This window comes from Nuphar pumila, chromosome 5 (assembly GCF_984573655.1).
Source record: "Nuphar pumila chromosome 5, dmNupPumi1.hap1.1, whole genome shotgun sequence".
NCBI classification, from domain to species: Eukaryota; Viridiplantae; Streptophyta; class Magnoliopsida; order Nymphaeales; family Nymphaeaceae; genus Nuphar; species Nuphar pumila.
In genome coordinates this window covers 120,936,856-120,956,115 of record NC_143253.1, presented here as the reverse complement: position 1 = coordinate 120,956,115, position 19,260 = coordinate 120,936,856, and the positions used below count along the sequence as shown (strand labels likewise).

Below are 19,260 nucleotides of genomic sequence, written 5' to 3'. Positions count from 1 at the left end.
CTTGATTCGATCAATTTGGATTTAGATTTGGATTTGAATGAATAAAAAAAGGTAATACCATATCCTAATCTGATTAATGGAACAAATATTCTTGGATGCAAGATTCATTTGGATTTAGATGCATGACCGCATGCAGAATCTGATTATTGACCGGATGTTGATTTTCTACCAAATTCAGCAAGATGGTTTTGATTTTTCTCAAGTATCCAACCCGAATACGACTCAATTGACGTCCCCTGCTTGCCTAATCACGGTGAGAGAGGGAGGGAAAGGGAAGTGAAGGATTAAGTCAGCTGCCCCCACTAAAATCGTTGCCCGGGTCCAGGAAAGGAACCGGTTTGCTTAACTACCTGACTATCCTTCCTTTCTTCTTCTTCTTCCTTTTCTTTAAAAGGACAGTGGGGCACCATATATCAAAAGAAAAAGAAGGAAAAAAAAAAAGCGAAAAAAGAAAGCAAAATGTATATATAAAACCAGGCGTCTCGCAGATTCCTGAGGGAAAGAAAGAAGAAAGACTTGGTTTGTTTGCTTTCTCTTTTTTTTTTGGTTTCTTCCGTTCTCTGAACAGACTGCGAGGACCACACCCACCGTGGGGATTGATTCATACGGTCTCTTACTCACGGGGCTTCCATGGACGAAGATGATGCTCTATGCTCCGCTTTAATGAAGCACAACCATGTAGGTTTTGCTGCCGTTATCATTTCACCACCACCATCATTCCCTTTCTTTTTGTTTCTCTTCCTTTTTTTTTTGTTTTGCTTTTATGCATTGCTGGCCTGATTTGGTTCACTTTGCAGAAGGATGTGAAGTCTCTTAATCAAGAAGGTAATGAGAAGCCAAGATGGTGAAGAAGGAGAGCAGTGGAGTGGTTTCTCTGTTGTTCCTGAGATAGCAAGTGGCAACCAAGAAGGCGAAGAGGTGGGGAGGACGTTGATAGAGCTTCTGCGCGAGGAGGAAAAATAAGAAGAGCTAAAGAGAGAGCTGCTGGGAAGAGATGGAAGAGGAAAGGGGCAGAACGAGAAGGAGAAGAAGAGCGTGGGAGGGTCTGAGAGAGAGGTTTAGGCTCAAAGGCGGGGTCGGTTGCTGCGGCGGTTCGTGGAGACCCGTCGCTCAAGAGATGGACGACATTGGGGTGATTGCTGCAGCGGAAGGAGAAACCATCGCGCAGAGCGCTCGGGCCGAAGAAGACGATCAAGAGCACAGCCATGTCTCTGTAAGAGGCCAGAATGAGGAAGCAATGACAGCGGAGATAACAGAAACAGAGGCCACGATGAATCTGGCGGCGGCATTGGCGGTGGAGCGCCACCTGAGAGCCGCCCAAGATTGGGAGGCAGCAAACGCCTCGACACCGCTCCGGGTGTCGTTGATGGCGTTGCTGGAGCAAGAGGGAGGGGATGAGCATTGCAAGAAGAAAGGGAACAGAGGAGGAAGTGAGGAACTGTTTGGTGGGTGCTGCTGCTGCGTCTGCATGGTCAGAGCAAAGGCCGCGGCCTTCATCCCGTGCGGCCACACCTTCTGTCGATTGTGCAGCAGGGAGCTATGGCTCAACCGTGGATCTTGCCCACTCTGCAATCGCCACATCCTAGAGATCCTCGACATCTTCTAGGGGGAGGAGGGGGAGGAGGAAAGAAGGCTTCTATTCTTTTTCTTGGCTTTTCTCCTCCTCTTCGGTGCTCTAATTTTTTTTTTTTTTATTGTTGTTCATACGTTTACCAATGCACCACTTGAATAAGAAGCAAAGGAAAAGTGAGTGGGGATTCTTTCTCCTTGAGATTCCTTCCATTGAAGCTCTCAATTGGGACGACCTATGAAGGTAGGTACTCTTTGGTTTAATTGATATATGGATGGACTTGTTATGAGTTCACCACCTGCACATCCACTGTAACACATCAATGTTTGAACTTTGAGTTTGAATTTCTTTTTTCCTTTTTTTGGTATGTTGTAATATGTAAGCAAAATCTACTGTAACTTGTAAGGTCATGACTAAGGTGCTGAGTTTTCGGCCCGTCATATTCGGTACATTGTTTGGTACTCTGTGCCAAAGTTTCAGGCTCTACTGGAAAACATAATGGGAGACCTTCCCAATACAGTCATGCTTGCAGTAGTAAGGTGTAAGGTGGCATATTTTTCTCATCTTTCACGTACAAGCTTTTTCCAATCGTAAGTAGCACATTAAGAAATCTCAGGAAAATCGTAAGTAGCACATTAAGAAATCTCAGGAAAATCGTAAGTAGCACAGTAAAAAAATTCCCGGGAAAATCGTAAGTAGCACAGTAGAAAACGGCCTTTATACAAGGAGATTGCAACGTGTGTGCAGGTTTTGCGAGCGACTTAAAAATAAAGTCTACAATGTTGTAGAATTTTTGTTACTTCAAAATGTCATGTTTATAACGTCGAGAAACACGATCCAAAATGCTATCCTTATCAAATAGTATTGAACATTTATGAGGTTAGATTGAGTCAAAACAGCTACCTATGGTTTTTTCAATAAGGCATACAATTGATTGTGCGCGCACACACACACATATGTAGGGTTAATAAAGCGCACGAAATTGTGAAACTATTGATTTGAAAATCATATGTTTTAGATTTCTCTTGTTTTTTTTTGACAGAAATTTCTTTTGTAGATTAAATCCTATGAAAGTGACCTACAAGTTTTGTTTTGTGGGAAATCAGATTTGAAACACAAAAAGTTTTTTAAGGGTTTCCAAAATTAATAGTCCACAATGCAGTAAAATTTCATGATTCCAAAAATCATATTTTAGATCAAAATAACATGATCCCATATTTGATCCTTACCAAACAAACCATCCTGAATACATGTATGTGGTCAAATTGAGTCGATAAAGCTTAAACCTATATTTTTCAGCTCAATAGTTTCACATAATTTTGTGACTTCAATAGTACCAAATACTAACCCATATATATAATATTTGCTACAGTCAACTTAGCAAAATGCTACTTTTTATTATCTAGTTTTTTTGTCACATCTAACACTATAGATATGATGTACATGTTTTATTTAGTGGAAAGCAGCTCTTGGATCGCCAAAATCTGACTTATATATAGGTCTTTTCAATTATCCAAAAATCAACGGCTATGAATGTATCAATTTTTCTCAACTCATAAAAATATGTTTTTTATAAAAAAAAATTGATCAAATGGTCAATTCCTACTAATTCAAGCATGCTGAGATATATATGGGGACTAAGTTAAGTCAAAACAACTTGCATCATGAGATTCCCACGGGATTGTAGGCACGGTCTATTGTAACATAACATATATACACTGACGGATCCAGGATTTTGCTTAAAGGGGGGGCACAATTTTTTTTATAATAAAATAAAATATAAATGGGGCAATATAAAATTTTATAATAAAATAATGAAAATTTTCAAAACTTTTTAAAAGGAGGCAAAAAAAATATTTATAATAAAATAAAATAAAATATATCCAGGATTTTGCTTAAAGGAGAGCAAAATAATTTTATAATAAAATAAAATATAAAACTAAAATATAAAAGAGGGTAATATAAATTTTTACAATAAAAAAAATAAAACTTTAGGAGGGGCTCGAACCCAACTTTTCCTCGGGATCTGCCCTTTCCATCGCAATGCGGTGATTTTACGCAGCGATTTTTCTGTGTTTTGTGTGGATCCAAGTTCATTATTAAAGTACTCGGCTCGAGTGCTAGCTCTGATCTCAAACTATTGAATTAGTGCGGACATGCTCTTTACCCTAATTGGTAGATTCTGTGCCATCTCTTAAGATACTGAAAAGGGAGAAAAGTCCAAAGGAATTATCATACCACCTTTTTCTTTGAGTGCGCATCAGATTCTGTGCCATCGCAATGCTCTGATGCCGTTCATCCATGCAATATCCCAAATACCATGGATGAACTATTTTTTCAGCTGTTCATAATTTCCAAAACCTTAGATGCCGTTCATCCATGGCATCAAAGGCTCTAAGAAAACAAGTGGGACCCATCTAGAAGGCATACAATACAATCCATCCATGGTATTTGAAATGCCGCTCTGACCTATACGCTACACGCACTCTTTTATTTTTTAGGTGGTCTGTGCATGCGCACTTATCATTGAACTATTGATTTCTGGTCACTCCAGGTGTTAACAGGTTGGACCTCTATTGGACCCACTGATCCGAACCCAAATCCAACTCTAAGGTGCATGGAGGTTAGGGTATGATCGGACCTAACTAGGCAAAACCATATCAGATCTTATAAGTGTAACATATACAAGACCGGACCAGAACCAGTAAAATATTAGTTTTTGTACTTTTTGCAGTAAAATATTGTGGATAACAATTGGGGTTAGGTCGGACACAGCTCTGGTAGTATGACATTTCATAAACCATACCCGGCTCCATATACTAATCACACTCTATAGATCCAAACCGAATAGTTAATCGGACCTCTTTCTTTATTACCAAAGCTAAACCCTATTGGATCTTGTACGAGTAGGGATCATCTTGTAGGGGATACTTGTGAATGCCAGTTGACAGGATATCATGAATTCGAAACCCACGGGTGTGTGTCCTTTGTCGCAAGATTGAAGCTAGGTGCCTTCCGAAAAGGGGAATAGGGATTTTACATTAATAAACTCGATGAGCCAGACGATTTTTCCCGTTATAAAAAAAATCTTGAATTATAAAAAACCAAGTAGCATCGTTCAATATCGGCAAGATGATCTTAGGTATGGCAGGCTGAGCCAACACACCTAACCTCGGAGTTTTACGTTATCGGCAAGATGACCCTAGGTATGGCAGGCTGAGCCAACACAACCAGGTCTTGGTGCTGGGTGCGATTTCTTTTGGGTTATAAATAAAAAAAAAACACCATATATTTAGCTTTTGCTTTTGTCCGTACATTGGATGTGCCTTAGATGCTGCATGCATGAGCAACTTCTAAAAAAAATATTGTGGGACCCGTTTGAGACATAAGCAATCCAGCTCTGGTAGTTGGATTGCAAAGGAAACTGATGGTATCATTGTCAAGGGTACACCTGACCTGATTACATCTCATTTTAAATTAGTCCTACCAATGCTCAAGAAGAGGGATCACAACTACCCACTTAAGTTGAAATTCAGTTCATAAACTGAGGCCACCCATGGGAGTGAGAAAAAATGTCTTATGAAAAGAAAATTTGACATATGAGAGCTTCTCATATGAAAAATTTTACTAATGAAAGATTTTTTTTTTTTTTTGGAAAAAAAAAGAAGAAAGAGAGAGCATCTTGTTGTATGAATAATGCATCCATCTCCAAAGATGAAATTTTTTACATGAAAAACTTTTATTTTTGGATGTGAAAAATTTTATACGATTTGGAACAAAAGCTGTACCTTTTTTCTTTTCCATTCAATTTTTTTCTATCATTTTCTCACACCAAGAAAATAATAGAATAAATGTGACTAAAAAAACGACAGTTTTTTCAATTATTCCAAGCAATAGACATTTTTTACATAAAATTTTTATAAAAATCTAAGTTTTTATATGAAAATTTTATCCATGTTTCGAAGATAGGCTGTTGATTTTTGGAATCCTTAAAAAGCCTGTTTGCATATACAAACACATGATCCAAAACCTATTTACTACTAAACAAATTATGTAGATCATATCTGTAAGGTTAAATGTGCAAAAAAAATGAAAAAAATATAAAAAATACCAATTTTCTTCTATACTGTATACATAGATGACTCCAGCAAATGTTTGTCCTCGTAAACCTGGCTGTTCGTTGAGGCACCATTGCATATATGTTCATTCTCGCCATCCTAAGCTGAGAGGGTGCAGCTGTTGACCATGTGTGGTGCAATTTCCAGAGTACTCATAATTAACTAGTACTCTCTCAAAAAAACAAGTACTTTTACTATTTAATAAGCACAGAGGGCGCCCTATCCAACTCTACATAATTAGCCACAACTACAATGACATCCACGTCCTCATAATTAACTCATTGCCATAAATTCTAGGTCAGCGCATCGTAGCTATTTCATTTCCAATCATGCATACATCGACCCATATACTTTGTTGAGGTGTGATCATGTCCCTAGGGCATCATGATAATGGATATAGAGATATAGCAGTGGAGTGATGGCCATACAGAGGGATGGAGGGGTTAGGTCAAGCCTTTTTTCTTGCTTAAAACCGGTGGGGAGATGTAAAAGGCTAGTCTGGTTTCAGTGCTTTACTTAATGGCATTATTGAAGTTGTCATGCCCTAAAAAAACCAGCCTTCTATGTCACAACCATTGTAACCGAAAGTGATACTATAAGGTGGGAATCACGATTCCCAGGAAGCGGTATGGAATTGCACATCCTATGCATGGGGATCACGACTTCCTAACAAGAGTCCTGATTCTCATGTGATGGGAATTTCGATTCTCATGATTGAGTTTTTATTTTCATTGGAATTATAATTCTCAAGTTTAGGAATTCAATTCCTCGGATATAAAAATTCTAGTTCCTCACTATTTATAGTGTGATTTTGTTAGTGCAGTCACATTCCCCTCTTTTTCTCTTGTTCATCATAAATAAATGCATGAATTTACACAGTATATAGAATATAAATGTGCATGACTTGTCTTTTTCTCTTTTATTTTTTTGAATTACCAATATCTAGTTTGATATGTTTTTCTATATGCATGTTAGACTGTTGTTCTCTTGTTGTTTGTTCTATGTTTCATAATATAACTACATCTGTTCAAAACTTCAAATTGGTGAAATTTTTAACAGATGATAAATAGCTTATCAACCCAATTTGTATTACTTTTTACAAAGCAACTTAATGACTTTTGTACATCTTATATGCAACTTTATTATATTACAATTACTACACATAACTGCTGTACTGCAGAAATGATGTGTTTCTCAAGAACTATAATTTTAAAAAACCTGACCGATGTCTAAAACCTTAACTTTTCGATTGTAAAAAGACATTTTCATCCTTTGCACATGTGAATTTCTTCTAGATATGCGAACTTCTCTTTCAAATATCCAAACATGTGAATTTTCTCCTTTATTTGCCAATTTCCTCCCACACATTTGCAAATGTCCACTTGTTTGCTTCCACATTTATGGATGTTTTCCTGCATGTTGGAAAAAACCGACACTTCAAAAGTGTGATGGGCCTTTAGCGATACTTCAAAAGTGTCGTTAAAGCCTTTGGCATTGCTTCAAAAGCATGAAGGGCCTTTATCAACACTTCAAAAGCACTACTGAAGCCTTAAAAAGTGCATATTTGAGAAAAAATTGCAAAATATAGTACAACATTTGCATATTTTTTGGAGAAAATCACATATTTGAGGGGACATTCACGTATTCTCATATTTTGAGAGAAAATTTGCATATTTAGATATTTGAGAAAAAGGTTCACATATATGAAGAAAATTCGCATATGCAAAGGACGAAAAGGTCCTTTTACAGACAAAAAGTTGCAGTTTTGAACATTGGCCAAATTTAAAAAATTATAGGTTTTTTGAAAAATAGATCATTTTCTGATTATTATACTCGTACCGTTAATATGAAATCATTAGCAATACATAATTAGTTATATATTGTTAGAGGTTTGTTTTGTTAAGACATACACACACATTATATATATATATATATATATATATATATATACACATTGTCTACTCTTGTACATTTCTTGTTGTTTAAAGGTATCATATAACAATTGATTATATTGTTAGTCTCACTTCAAGTTTCTTAAAATTATAATGTGTGTTGAATTACTTATCAATTGTTGCACATTTTTTTTATTATATCAATGTTTTGTATCCAAACTTCAAAATAAACTTATGAACTTGGAGTTTTAAAGGTTTTGCATTTTTATTGATTGTATGTGTTAATTAGTTATCCTATTAAATGATCTTAAGTAGTTTTCAAATAAGATGATATAATTGTCAATGGTATTGGTAGAAGTCATTTCTTAATTACTCAATATGACATACTTTTTTTTCTTCAAAGAACATTCTTTAGAAATTGTTTTCTTACAATCAATCATTTTGTTATTATTTCTAATAATTTCTTATTTCGCTTTCTAAACTATTCTTCATACCGCTTCCTATTTGCTTCCCACATCCTGAATCCTTCAAAAAATTGGATTGACCGCTTGTCGATTCTGATTTCCTTACCACTTCCCATTTTTTATTCTTGTTCTGGCAACTATGGTCACAGCTATACATTACGCCTTGACACACATCTCAAGTTTGACATTCGAGTTTCAGTTTTTTCACGAAGGACAGGAAAACCACTATCAGAATCTTCTCGATGGTGGCAAGTAAAGGGATATAACTCAGCTGTAGAGTGTCAGTTTTTGGAGATCTTTTAAAAATCTCTCAAGAAAACCTAGTGGCGTTGGCTAAGCCTGATATACTTATGGTCGGTATAAACCCATGGCAACATTCGAGTTCCAGCTTTCTCTTATACAGTGGAAACACATTTTTTGGAACAGATTCAGATTTTTTTAAATTTTAATTAATAAAAACTTTTTTTTGAAATTTGAATGTGTAAATATACATTTTTATTCAAATATTATTAAAGTACTAAACATTATTAGAATCCATGCATATCAGGGTGACCAATTGTTTACAGGACAGGTCGATCCAGCATGGCTAGGTAACCTGATCCAAACCCAGTTTCTCCCAAGAATAAAAAAGGTAAAACCACTTTTTTTGACCAACGGGGAGGTGCAGGTAAGCAATTTACAATGTCGTTAATGCTAGTAGCCTAAGATTTTTTTTCTTTTTTTAATGATAACGGAAACTACAAACACAGGGCGGTTGAAAAGGATTGAGGCCCTCAACAGTTCTTTTGCCAATTTAGGTACCTCCCCTACCCACCGGGTAGGTCTTCCCATTGCTTCAGCCTCGTGGCAAGGGACACACACCTTAGGTATTGAACCCTAAACGTTCTCGAGTTTTGAACACCTTAAGCCAACTACCCAGCCAGATAACTGAAGCTCTTGTGAGTCAACCATGGGCGTTAAGTATTACGTGCTGATAAAACTGGAAGTTGCTTCTACAGAGTAATGTGCAAGTTTCAGATCATTCATCTCCCAGACCCCTTTAAAAACTTACTTGCATGTGTTTAAGCATTAATCCAAACCTGTGTTTATCATTACTTATTCACTAAGATCAATTTAACAAGAAATTTTTTATTTTTAGTTAAGCAAGTTTTTGGTTTAACATGAACGCTTGGAATTTTTTGTTCAGCTAAAAATACATCTAAACATGAAAAAATGTTTAAACCAATACATGTTTTCTACTAAATAAGCCGTAGAGATCTAGAGATCGCATCTATCCATTTAGATTAAATACAAAAAACACATGTAAATATGTTTTTTAAAGGGGTCCGAAACAGTATGGGAGATAAATGGTCTGGAACTAGCCCATTACTACCCTATATTCATGTATCTTGAAAATCTTCAACAAAAATCAGCATCAGCAGGCAGTGATGCTACAGTGATCTATGGATGGCACCAACACACCAGGCCCAAAAAACACAAGGTTAAACAAAATATCTCCTTTCCACTGGTGCCCCTCTCAATTTTATACTGAGGAAGAACTGCCTGATGTTGCTTGATAGGCAAGGACAACAATCCCAGCATTGACTGAAGTTATTTCAGCACCACGAGTACATGGACTACTGCCTTTCAAAAAAAATGTGTACATAGACTACCACAGGAATGAAAGAAACAAGATCATACTTTCTGACATTACAAGTGTAGAAGATGTTGGCTTTTGATTAAAACATATTTTCCCATTCATAAAAGAAGCTATATTACAGAATACATATACAATACCGCTTTCTTCTTCAAGGTGCAAGCACAAGAACTTTGATTGTTCCCTGGCTGTTGGCTGCCAACATTGTTGGACTATCACTCTTCCAACAAACAGCACTGATGAAGGATAATGCTGCATCATCATCAGTGTCATCCATGTCTGAAGATCCAAATCTATGCCGTGCTGCAGGCTTAGGAATTGCCTGCACAAATTAAAACCGTCAAAGCACACGTTAGGCAGGCGGAAAACTAAGGTGATTCCAGGTGGCAGAACATAAGTTCATATCTGCGTTCCCAACCTTGTGGTAGACAAATACTTCATTAGTTTCACTGCCACATGCAATATATTCGTTGTTTACTGTGAGTCCAACAAAGTTCTTTAAATTGGTGTGCCCTTCAAATACTCGCATCTGATCCATACAAACACACAACTGTCAATCACATTTTTTTCCTCAAAGCTTCATGCTATCCAACATTCATCAAGGAATTGCAGAGAGATGAGCTGGTGATCAGCAAAATGCATTTTTGTTATGCATGGAGCAATAGCAGGCAACTTGCTAATAATATCATGCAAAAACATTTACAGGAAATGACGACGATACAATGTTGGGGGAACTCATGTTGAAGCAAAATGACCTAGAAGAAGCCAGAAAACCAGGGACTAGAATCCGTAAAAAGGAATTAGTACTACAGTTGACATGAAAGAACTGGATAAAGATCTTTCGAACAACTATGAGCCAGGAAAGTGCCTCAACAGTATTGTGAACATAAAGCCACTGAAGTAAAGAATAAATAAAAGATGTAGAAAATGCAAACTTTTATCTTTCCACTCAAATGATGCAGAAACAACAGATCCGGAAAATGCAAAATCTGTATCGTTGTTTTGAGCTTCTTAGGAATGATGCATATTTGCAGAATTATATTTTTATGTTTTATGCTGAAAAAACTAAAACTGCAACATACAAACAGACAAAAATCACCAAAATACTCATATAAACAAATAGATATGCACACAAATGTGTAGCTTCAACATTAATCTCAAACTACAATGTCATAGTGATGAATAAGATATGCCGTATATCTGCATAACTCTGATTCCACATACCAAAGAAGGGACTTGGTACAAGAAATTAATGACATACGAAAAGATCAAGTTAGGGCATGAGAAAAGTAATAAAACATACAAGAGAGTTTTCCTTTACATCCCACAGCCGTAATGTGCCGTCTGTTGATGCTGATGCCAGCTCATTGTTGGATAGAAACTTTACATATGAAACTGTTTTTTTGTGTCCACTGAAAGAATGTAATGGTGCATTGATATTTCTCAAGTCATAATAATGAATGTGATGGTCAGCAGAACCAACCTGTACCGAAAACAGAACAAACACCATGTAATAACATCAAGAATGTAAGAAAAATGGTGGGAAATCAGGTAAATACATACTGCTATATATCTGCTTGATCCTGGATTGTATTTGACACAGCAAATATTTGCCTTCATATCAATATTTAGCACGCTTGCTTCTTGCCTGGTGCACCAGACCTTAACCTATATCAAACAAATAAGAGATTCTTTGGATAGAAAAAGTGATGGTGCCCAGTACTTCAATTTCTGGATGGTTAATCAGAATTCCATCTAACGATTTATCAAATATTTGCCATAAGAAAAAAAACAAAAAATACATTCTGAAATCCTATATCACATCAATGCAAATCTAAATTTGCAAGACTATGAAACCATGAAACATCATGTATCTTTCAAGCAGAATTATTGCTACAAGCTAAGAGCAATAAAGAGGAAGCCAAAATGAAGTTAAAAAGATTGGAATGCAAAAAGTATGACTGCTTAGTGAGAACTGAATACACAAGGATTCAAAGGAAATGCAACAGGAGAAATTGAGAAAGCAGGATTTGATATTGAAAGAATGCACAAGTTACAGCACAGATAAAAATTCAGATTATACTTCCAGTCTCATGGTAATTAATGCCTTCTAAATGTGAAATATGAAATAAGAACATTAATGAGAACACACAGTAGATACGTATCTTTGTATGATTTCGTCTAAGGAGATAACAAAAAGCATCTATATTGCATTATAGCAGTTCTGAATCTTCTGATGAATAAAGTAGTTATGATTATTGTGTTCTACTTCTTAAAGTCGTCCTCATCTCCTTCCCCCACCCCACCCCATCCCCCAGTAGACTGCTCTCTTCATTGGGTTTTATAAACTAACCACACTCAGACTTTTTGAATAACAATCCAGTAAAAAAAAGATCTCTTTTTTCTTTTCTTTTTTGGATAGGCAAACTGCAGGATAACCCTGTGTGATTCAAACCTGAGACCCCTCAGTAATGATAGTGTGACTTATCCATCCAACTATCTCATTCAATACCCTCTAACAGAGATTAGATAAATAAAGAGTCATGCTAAGCTACATGCAATTCCCTAGCCACTTGCTATTTCATATTTAACTGCATCTCTTTACAATGTGCTGACAAAGATTTTCTATCGACATAAAAAAGCCACTTAATTCAATGGGGTTTTCGATGAAAGCTTGGTCATTTGGCCTAAAAATGGATCTGGCATCCTTTTGGATGACATCGATGAGCAACCATAAAGAAGTTGATGGGTGTGCTTAGTTAGAACCTCAAAGAAACATATTGTATGATGCAAGTATTCAAGGAAATTCATGCATTAGGGTTTCTAAAGAGAAAGCACAAGGGAGAGAAGAGACTAACTTCATTAAATTCATAAAGAAGAAGGTGAGTCGCTCTTAAGGGTTGTCTCCCTCTAGATACACTACAAGACAAAAGAAAAAAAAATGTGTAGGACAAAACTACCCCTGGTTATGACACAATGTACAAAAGAATAATAAATGAAAAAGGGCAGCACACAATTAGTAATACAGTATTTTACACAACTCTTAACACTCTCCTTCAAACTTGGAATGATGCAAAGGAATCATTCCTAGTTTGGAAAGGAATGAGTTGAAATGGAAAGGAGTAAGACTCTTAATAAATACATCTGCAATCAATCTGATTCCTTGAGTCCACATGCTCTAAAGCAATGACTCCATCTTCATAAGATTTTATTGTATAGTGACAATCTATTTCAATGTGCTTGGTTCGCTCATGAAACTCTGGATTCTTTGCAATATGAATAACACTCATATTATCACAATATAAATGAGTTTTGTCCACAATGGAGATTCTCAACTCACCCAATCACCACAGTATCCAAATAATTTCAGCAGTGACTTGAGCCATAGCTTTATATTCAGATTCCGTTGTGGATAAGACGCTTTTTAATGAGATTAGGGAGCTTCCAAGAAAAATATAAAAACCAATATTAAAGAGACGATCTCGAGTAGAGCCTCCAAAATCAGCATAAAAAAAGACTCAGCTTTGTGGCAGCTGATGATAAAAAGAACATAACATAGTGCATAGTGTCTATCAGATATCCTGAGTACTGCAGCTAAATGAACTGATCTGGGAGCACTCATAAATTGACTGATTACATGAAATGCATAGGTAATATCTGGTCTGGATATGGTCCCAACTAGTTGCTTGTATACTGCAGGATTTTCTAACTCTAGACCATCTGAGTCTCTCATATTCAAATTTGCTTCCACAAAAGAATTGACTCTTCTTGAATCATCTGTTAGCCTTGCCTTTACCACCAAACTTGTTGCATACTTATATTGGGATAAGTACAATTCCCTCGGTGAGTATACTATCTTCAAACCAAGAAAGTATTTCATACGCCCCAAGTCTTTAATCTCAAACATGCTAGCCAGTTTCTTCTTGGTCTCTTCAACTCTTTCCAAGTCATCTCCCATGAAAATCATGTCACCTACATAGAGGAGTAATATACATTCTCCAAACTCAGAGGAAGACACAAACAAGGCAGGGTCTTAGTTGTCTTAGGCGCTAGGCGGTGAGCCCCCTAAAAATCCTAGGCGAGGCCTAGGCGGTCTAGGCAGTACCCCAAATAATATATATATATATATATATATATATATATATATATATATAAACAAACTAACTACTGAAATTAATAACAAACATATATACAACATAAAATCAATCAACAATAAGCAATAGACAAAACAAAATATGTCGCCGAACATAAGACAATTATATTAAATAACTTGCTCAATACATTGTCCAACACAAAACATTTAACATTTAACAACACAATACATTTAACTAAACATAGAGTTCAGAAACATATGTCTATATATAAAAGTCATCTTTATTCTTCAGTAGAAAACTTTATTTCAACGATTTTCTTCGTTTATTGCATCGTTTAGTGGCTTGAGATGATGATGGAGGGTCATCTTCATCTTCTGAATCAGGGCCACTTTTGGCAATTTCTGTCACACAAATGTTGCATGTACTTGTGCCTTTCTCTCATCATCTTCTCTAAGACTAGTAAAAAGCTCAACACGAACATCCGAAGGAATGCTATGTGTATATAATTTCATAGTGGAGTTAATATGCCTAACAACATCACATTTAAATCTATACAATCCTCCATGCATTATAAAATCACAAAAGTTACACTTCACTATTCCTTTGAGAGGCATCTACAAGTCAACTGGTATACAATAATTTAATGCAGAATCCTTTTAAAGGCATCCTCCAAGACCTCCACCCTCCACCTACCTCCTAGAACACAAATTAATAAATCTAATTAGTACAAATATGTAAAAAATGTAACCGATAACCATGTTAAAAAATAAAACAAAGAACAATTGAATAAACAAACTATGCAACAGATAACCTATACAAAAAATTAAAACATAACCAATTAATCACCAAATAAAAATATAGACATACAGATATTCAACAAATCTACACACACATAACATAACTAACTTTAAGTATATTCAAGTCTAAAATAATCAAAGAACCCCAATAAGTTTATAGTAAGTTTACACGGTCTAAAATAATCAAAGAACCCCAAAAATAACTTATACCTTAATTTTTTCCTTTGCACAGTCTATTTTCTCGTAGATGTAACCCATAGCAGACTTTTCATCGCTATCAACCAATCAAAGCACGTCAATCGAAGGGCTCATTGTTTTTAGAGCATGACTCACTCCCTTCCAAAAATTTGAACTCAAAATCATGCTCACATCTTTTACCAGCTGACATTTTTTATAAACTACTTTTTGCCCAATTATCTCCAATAAACATGGACCTTAGGCCTTTTTTACAATTATATATACTTTCTAGAGTAAAAAATCTAGTAGCAAATCAAGTCATTGTAGGCCTATGTAAGTCCCTTTGTGTGTGTACTCCCGACATACTCAACAATTAAGTATGTTTGTATATGAATATTACCAATTGCCTTGCCTTTCCAAAAATATTCTTCAACTCTTTCATTCTCCTATATCTTTCAACATCAAATCTATACAATGTGCATCACAAGGAGCCCAAAATAAATGCCTTCTCTTATTCATCAACAACTTAACCACTTTGTCGCAGTTTGAGGCATTATCGGTAACAACTTGAACCACATTCTCCTCCCCAACTTCTTCAACAATATCATTCAACAATGCAAAAAGTAAATTTGCATCTTTTACTTTATTTGATATATCAACCGATTTTAAAAACATTGTTTCCAAAGGACAATTAACCAAAAAGTGTACACCCTTTTGTATCAGTCCAGCAATCTGACATTATGTCGCATCCATATTTGGACCAATGCACTTTGTATTGGTCTAAAAACTCCATAATTTTCTTCATTTCTTTATTCAAAAGTGGTTCTCGTAGCTCATGATATGATGAAAGCTTCATCCCTGGTCCAAATTAGCCTATAGCTTCAATCATACTTTAAAATGAAGGCAATTTTATTATATTAAAAGGTATTCCAACGTCACAAAACCACCTACTAATGTACTCGTGCATTGTTTCCCTTCATTTTTTGAAGCGATTTTCTAACGTGGTTTGTTTGCTTGCTTGCCTTCCTTTCTTTGCTAAATCACTTTAGAAGTACAAATCCATAGACCCTTTTGCCTGTAATGGTCTCAAGCCAAATGTACTACTCGACAACCCCTCCATCTGTGAAACTGTACCATGTCCTTCACTAGAATTGGAAGCTGAGAACAAATTTTCACTTCTTTCATATATATTAATTGGCTCTCTCTTATTTTTTTCATCTCTCTTCTTCGATTCCTCCATTTACTTAGAAAGTACTTGCTTGATTTTTTCAGTTATTTTATCACAAGCCTTCACGTTTCTTTCAATCCCAAGTAAATGTTGTTTTATTCTGCATATGCCTCCTTGATAAGTTATTTCACATTTAAGGCATGTCACAAAATTCGGATCTTGTTTATCCTTAATATAGGCCCACTCCCATGCTAGATCACCTAATTTTTGCTTGAAGTTCTGCATATCTTCTAAAATTGGAAATGTCGAGCTTTGAGTGGACCCGCTAGCACTTGCAGAAGAAGCCCCTTCCATTGTTCTAAAAAATGATAAGAATCTAAAAAAAAGGAACATGTAAATTCAGTAAATTAAAAGGAGTAAGCATAAGCAACAATTAACATAAATGCAAAATATGAATTCAGCCTTTCACAGAAACACACATTGTCACATATTACACATATATAAATATATAATATATTATATAATAAGTAATAGTCTAAACATGCTTTTGGGCTTTTATAAAAAAATTACAAAAACAAATAAATAAGCATCAATTTCATAGCCCGAGCCTGAGCGAGAAATCAAAAGAAGCCTAAGAAAAAAATAGTATGACCTTAAAGGTGATAATATAAAATTTTAAGAGGACACATTAGAGCAAGAAGCTTACTCAAAATCCTTAAGAGAGATGGTCAATGATTGATGAATGTGAAGATCTATCAATCAATAAATTTGTTATTGTTTTTTTAACTTACTCAAGCAAAGATAATAAAAAACAAGAATTGCAAGACCATATCAGGAACTCAAAACAACATACGTTATTAGTTCTAAATGCATGCACTAAAAGTTAAACAACAAGAAGAGAAATCAAAAGAAGCCAAGAATTACATAAGATGATACACATTAGAGCAAGAAGATTTAAACCATAGTCACAAATATCGATAATTCGAACACATTGTTTGTTATAGTTCTTGCCTGATTGTCTTAATAAATGAATTATCCAATAGTTGATTTGAAGCTTAAACTTTGGGGTTAGTGTATATCATTTTATGTTCAAAAGAATAAGATTAAGAGGAATTGGTGGGTCCCAACCAGTTTATCCTTCTAAGAGCCCTCACCACTTTAAAAAGATCCTAGTCACTAAAAAACATGATTTGGATTGAACTTATTTAAATGCAAATTTGAATTTTTATCAAGTTCTACTGCAATATTTGTCATTGATTTTGGTTTTTCTTGTTATCCATGATATATTTTTGGGTTTTTGTCAATGCAATCTTAAGTGAAATAATTATAAAATAAAATACAAATGAAAACATTCATGAGAAATTCTGAATTATTGAAAACCAGTTATCCGTTGTGAAAGTACGTCGTCCAGCAAAATCAATTATTGGATAATTCATTTATTTAAATATCAGGACAAGAACTATAACAAACAATGTGTTCGAATTATCAAATTTGAACCAAGCCTGAGAGAGTGAGAGAGAGAGAGCCCGAGAGAGAGAGGGGTACCTATACCTTCGTCTTCTTCTTTGTGCCCTAACGAGAGAGAGGAGAGCACAAATAAAAGGGGGAAAAGGGACCCCTTTGTAATGAAATGGTGATATTCCACAAAAGCACAAAAGCTTATAATAGGTGTCTATTGGAGACACTACAATCACAACCCACAAAAGGGCATAAATGGAAGAATACAAGATAAAAATAATAAACCTTATTTCATATGAAAATGCTTATGAAGCATTGAATACAAAGGAGAGGGGATCATCCCTATTTATACAAGAAGAGAGTGAGGGCAAAGAGTCGTTGGAGCTAGTCCAACGACTATAAAGCTAGTCAAGATCTAAGTAGATCTTGACTAGTTAAAAAGTCTAGTTTAAACTAAACTAGACAAAAATAAAAAAGACAAAAAAATAATAAAAAGTAATAAATAAATTATTATATTATATATTTATATTTTTAACACTCCCCTTCAAACTTACGGTACAACGAGCGAAAGTTTGTTTAAGAGGAAATGATATCTAGGAGCAATGAGAGGTTTGGTGAAAAAATCCGTTAATTGATATTTAGATGTAACATATGGCAAATCAATAGTTCCATGTAGATACTTCTTTCTGATATAGTGACAGTCCATTTCAATATATTTGGTGCGTTTATGAAATGTTTGGTTGTTGGCAATATAGATCGCACTCTTGTTGTCACAACACATGCGTGAAGCTTGTGTCACTTCAACTCCCATGCCAGCTAGCAGACATCTGAGCCAAACTACTTTCATTGTCGTGGTGACCATGACTCATTATTCAACTTCGGTGGACGAAAGAAAGGTCTCACTACTGCTTTTTGCACCGTCATGAAATCAAAGATTCACTTCAGAAAATACAAAAACTAGTGGTTGATTGTCTATTATTGGGATCACCTCCCCAGTTAGCATTAATATAAGCAATTAAATCTAATAAAGATGAAACAAACAAAAAAAGGCCTCATGAAAAGAAGGACTTAATGTATCTAACAATACGGAAAACTGCTCCCATGTGAACAGAAGTTAGAGCGTGCTAAAATTGGCTAGCTGTGTGTGATATATCAGGTCTAGTAATGGAAAGATAGGAAAGTGCTCCAATAAGTTGTCCATAAGGAGTGAGATCATCAAGAGGTTCTCCATCATCGATTCTCATTTTGATGTTGACAACTTCTTGAGTATCCACTTTGTTATCATCTGTAATTCCAAACCTGAAAACAATATCAAAAGCAAATTTAAATTGAGATAATAAATACCCATAAGGGTAATAAGCAACTTCAATTCCTAAGAAATATCTCAATAAACCTAAATTAGTCATTTTAAAATTATTTTAAGACGTTTTTTAATGTTTTTAACTCCTTGTTTGTCGCCTCTAGTGATGATCATGTCATCCACGTAGAGAAGAAGAAGAAGAATCCTTGTATCAACAATCTTAATAAATAAAACAGTATCAGTCAAACAAGATCTAAATTCAATATCAAGCATAACATGACTAAACCTGTCACACCAGGCTTTTAGTGTTTGTTTAAGACCGTCTAAACGAAGAGCTCTGCCTTTAGGGATACTAATATCAGGTGGTGCTTCTATATAAACTTCTTCAACTAGATTTTTATTGAGAAAAACATTCTTGACATCCATTTGAAATATGAGTCATTTTCTAATAGAAGCTAAGGCTATTAGTGTTCTGACGGTGGTCATTCGGGCAACTGGAGCAAAATTTTCTTCGTAGTCGATGCCATACTCTTGTTCATAGCCCTTGGCCACTAATCTAGCTTTATACCTTTCAAGAGTTCCATCA

At 35.3% G+C, this 19,260-nt stretch overlaps 2 protein-coding genes across 3 annotated transcripts in view; one reads left to right on the top strand and one right to left on the bottom strand.

The window, feature by feature from the left end:
* The first annotated feature begins 1,237 nt into the window (after nt 1-1,237).
* Nucleotides 1,238-1,606, top strand: LOC149838414 (uncharacterized). Its single transcript, XM_090008248.1, has one exon. It carries the CDS (start codon nt 1,238-1,240, stop codon nt 1,604-1,606), a length of 369 nt encoding a protein of 122 aa, XP_089864374.1.
* An 8,095-nt stretch (nt 1,607-9,701) lies between these two features.
* Nucleotides 9,702-19,260, bottom strand: part of LOC149838413 (E3 ubiquitin-protein ligase COP1-like) — a 115,036-nt gene continuing 105,477 nt past the window's right edge. Inside the window, exons 10-13 of one of the 2 annotated variants that reach the window (XM_090006585.1) lie at nt 11,244-11,348; nt 10,984-11,163; nt 10,099-10,209; nt 9,702-10,002 (exon numbers count right to left, since the gene is read on the bottom strand). In XM_090006585.1, the coding sequence (XP_089862711.1) occupies nt 9,832-10,002; nt 10,099-10,209; nt 10,984-11,163; nt 11,244-11,348 (567 nt within the window). In that variant the 3' untranslated portion in view covers nt 9,702-9,831. The remainder of the gene's footprint in view (nt 10,003-10,098; nt 10,210-10,983; nt 11,164-11,243; nt 11,349-19,260) is intronic. The other variant, XM_090006587.1, reaches the window with a different exon arrangement.

Coding starts and splice junctions, on each gene's coding strand:
- LOC149838414 (XM_090008248.1), top strand. CDS start 1,238: ATGACAGCGGAGATAACAGAAACAGAGGCCACGATGAATCTGGCGGCG.